The sequence below is a fragment of the Vigna radiata genome, chromosome 10 (assembly GCF_000741045.1).
Source record: "Vigna radiata var. radiata cultivar VC1973A chromosome 10, Vradiata_ver6, whole genome shotgun sequence".
Classification (NCBI taxonomy): Eukaryota; Viridiplantae; Streptophyta; class Magnoliopsida; order Fabales; family Fabaceae; genus Vigna; species Vigna radiata.
Window position 1 is genome coordinate 17,363,448 of NC_028360.1, and position 3,850 is coordinate 17,367,297.

Genomic DNA, 3,850 nt, shown 5'->3' on the forward strand with positions numbered 1-3,850 from the left:
CGTTCCATATAACTGAGTTTTGTGAAGTAGTTCAAAACACAAAGATCTTCTTGATGCAAGGTAGCAACTTCCATTTCAAAACACAAAGACAACCATGTTGTTACATCTATACCAAGACATATTACGAAAATTAATACTTGCACACATATTAATTTTTTAAAATTTATCTGACAATTTTTTATGATCATTTTATTCTTTTATTGTATATTAAATAAATATAAAAATGTGTTAATTATTTCACCATTACTCTAACAATATATGTGAAATATTTTGGTTGGCTGTTGAAATAAATTATGTTTTATTTATTATGGTAGTAACGCAATTTTTATTGTTTAAAATTCAATCTATTAAAAAAAGTCACATATCAGCATTATACTTAAAAAAAAATTATGTTAATAAATTAATACTTAAAAATATTTGTGAATTAAATATTTTGAAGAATTAAGACGTTTAAAATATAATATGTGAATGAATTAAATGATTTGAAGAATTAAGGCCTTTAACATATGAAGTGTGAGTATTAAAATATATGAAGGAGTTAAATAAGTTGAATGAAATTATAAAGAGGTAGTTAATATTTTAGTCAAATACTTTATTATTACTTAACTATATAAGATATATTGAAAACTATTCTCAATAGTCTTACCGGAGAGTGAAAACAAATTTTACATTATTTATGGATAGGATAAATATAATTAGTATTGATACCGAGGTTTTTTACTTGAGTTTTCTTATTTTATTTTAGTTCCTCTTAAATATTATTATCGTTCATGTCTCAGTAATATATAGGTTATTTGCTACCTTATATTATTATGAAGCATTCGAATATGTTTCTGACTTTTATTTTTACATACCAAATGTATAATGATGGGACAAAATCTCCTACCTTAACAGAGGTTCAGAGTCTGAATGGACCGGCCAAGTTCGATCGATCACGACGGCGACGTTTTCGTAGATGCGTTTCAACATTTTCCCGCCGAGGGCTCGCCGGAGCCTTCCGATTCGGCTTCCAGGCTTCCGGATCCTCCACCCGAACCTAAGTCGTACTATCCGGCTGCCACAATCCGGCGCCGGTCAGTTAGTCGCGGTTTTGCGGATACTCAATCGTCAGGATCTAGCTTGGAGAGCGATTTAGTGAATGTCAATTGGAGGAGTTTCCAACACCGCAGGAGGCATCGAAATCTCAAGAAAGACGAGCATACGGAGAAACCCGATTTGGATGACCCGCAACAGGTTAATGCCTCGACGGAGGAGAACAACGAGGGCTCCACCGTAACTTCAGCTGCGAACGATGATGCAGCTGTCGACTCCGTTGACTCGGCGCCGCGACAAGGTGACTCGTCTTCGAGTTTCCTCGACCTCCCCGCGGGGTTGGCGATTAACTTATTAGGGTTTCAGATTAAGTTAATGTTCATGTTCATAACTTACCCGCTGTTGTTCGTGTTTTATTCATGCATGTTTTTCATGGATCCTTTGGGGACAACGAAGAGGGGCAAGGTTTTCCTTGTAGGGATTTTGAACAGAGGGTGGTGTGGTTTGTTTCGGTGCATTAGGCCTTATGTCAGTAGATGGTTCAAGGAGAACGAATCGGTTTGGAGCGTGGCTTTGCGGTGGGGGTGGGGGGTTTTGTGCTCAGTCTATGTTGGTTGCGTTTTGTTTGGTCTTCTGGTTTCGTCGTTTGTGTTTAGTATGTTATTGATGAAGTATTTGGTGGAGAAGCCGATTCAGATTAGAGAGGCTTTGAACTTTGATTATAGCAAGCATAGTCCTGTCGCGTATGTGCCTATAATGTCGTGTGCTGGTGTTATTGGTGGTATAGGTTCAGAGGATAAGGATGATGATCGGAAGTGGGTGGGTGAACGGTTTATACCTTCTAAGCACAAGGTGCAAGTCACTGTTGAGTTAAGAGTGCCAGAGTCAGGATACAACAGAAACCTTGGGATCTTTCAGGTGCTTATCTATTCCCTTCAATATAAACAAAAAATAAATAAATAAAAGCACTTGTTCAAAATCTTCGTCGAATTTAAATTCAGAGTGCGAACTGATTTATGGTGGTACCTGTCCACTCACCGCAATTTGAGATTACAGATATCAAACTATGCTAGGTTGCTAGCTTGGTGTTACTACTACTGGACCTAGAGATTAAAGTCTTTTACATTTAGATTAAGGGTTGGTTTAGATAAAATTATTTGTAAGGCCATACGGGAAAAGAAAATAATAAAGTAAAATAGATTGAATGTTTTTTCATTGGTTAAAATGAACTTATTTATACACTGCAGTATTCTTTTTGGGGTATTTGAAGTGGTTATCCACCGATTAATTTTGGCATTTATCCGTGTGGATTTTTGTTTATTAACTGGAAGGAAAGATGTTGGTTCTTTGTTGATTAACTTGAAGGGAATATCTTGATTCTGTAATGAAACATTATACACTACAATGATGTAAATGTAGACCTCTCTGGGAATATACTAATTGGGTCATTGTGGTAATTAGTGTTGACTTTCGAAGCAACCCGGTGGTAAGATGTGTTAGACACCCAAAAATAATTTAATAGGATTTCGTATAACAGTTCAAGCTTTTGGATTATGTGGTTTCTGGCACGTTATTTCTGTTCAGTTTGTGGTTACTATCAGTGTGGCGTAGGTGTTATATATATTAGGCAAAGAATAGAGCTTGTTGTACTTGTTCCATGGCCGTTGATTATGATTTCGTCAAGCATCTTTGTTGATGATGATGTGTGATTACAGATGTGGCATTTTATAGTTTCCTGCAGCTTGCTTTTGTGTTTCTTCATTAATTTCTATTGTTCTATAGATCAGGGTAGATTTCCTATTGCCTAATGGTAAAGCTATTACAAGCTCAAGTCAACCTTGTATGTTAAGATTCAGAAGTCAGCTTATCCGCCTAATCACTACTCTCCTAAAGATTGTTCCTCTTGTTACTGGCTATACATCCGAAACTCAGACTCTGAATGTGAAGATGAGAGGTTTCGAAGAAGGAGATCTACCTACTTCGTGCTTGAAAGTGACCCTTGAGCAACGAGCAGAATATCAACCAGGTGCAGGCATTCCTGAAATATATGATGCATCTCTGATTGTTGAATCGGAACTTCCATTGTTCAAGAGGCTTCTTTGGCTTTGGAAGATGAGCATTTTTATATGGATCGCGATGATGGCATTCTTCACAGAATTACTCTTTGCTCTTGTGTGTTGCACGCCTATCATTATTCCGAAAACAAGGCAAAGGCTGGATTCAGCTCGCCGTCCTGCAACCTTAAACCGTCCTCAGGCACTAGATTGAGATTGCTTTTTTCTCCAGTCATTATTAACCGTGATAGAAGTAAAGTTTTTGTCTAACAAGTTAGCCTAGCATGTATTAATTTGTGTTAGTGTCCTAACATCTAATTGTTATTTTTTTTTTCTGTTGAATTTCTTTCGCAAATGCTTTAAGAGCACGTCATGTACAAAATGTAATTTATGTGACAAACGAATTAATAAAACACCTTTGTTGGACTATTTCTGTACCGATTCAATACTAATTAGATGTTAAACTAATTAAGAAAAACTTACCCAATACTATACTCTAAATTAATGCTTTTACAGACACATTTAGGTTGAAATGGGCAAAAATAACTGATCTGTACTGTACTGCAATACTATATTGTACTAAAAATAACTTATCCATTTCTAGTAACAGTTCAGTATACTATCTTATGGTTCAGTTTTTAAAAACTGAACTGATAACAGTTACAATTTAGTTAAGTGTGAGAACTATATCTACTCTTACATCTTCTTTAATCTCACTTCAATTGTTTCATCTTGTCAAGAAAACTTTATTTAATAATAAAATA

The 3,850-nt window shown here is 35.7% G+C and overlaps 1 protein-coding gene across 2 annotated transcripts; it reads left to right on the forward strand.

The window, feature by feature from the left end:
* Positions 1-822: 822 nt before the first annotated feature.
* LOC106774447 (seipin-2) lies at positions 823-3,515 on the forward strand. 2 transcript variants are annotated; one of them, XM_014661445.2, is made up of 3 exons: positions 823-1,333; positions 1,820-1,950; positions 2,815-3,515. In XM_014661445.2, the coding sequence occupies exons 1-3, from the start codon at positions 910-912 to the stop codon at positions 3,298-3,300; spliced, it is 1,041 nt and encodes a 346-aa protein (XP_014516931.1). In that variant the 5' UTR covers positions 823-909; the 3' UTR covers positions 3,301-3,515. The 2 variants fall into 2 exon arrangements, with proteins under 2 accessions (XP_014516931.1, XP_014516929.1); XM_014661443.2 differs by having other exon boundaries at positions 823-1,950.
* The last annotated feature ends 335 nt before the right edge of the window (positions 3,516-3,850 follow it).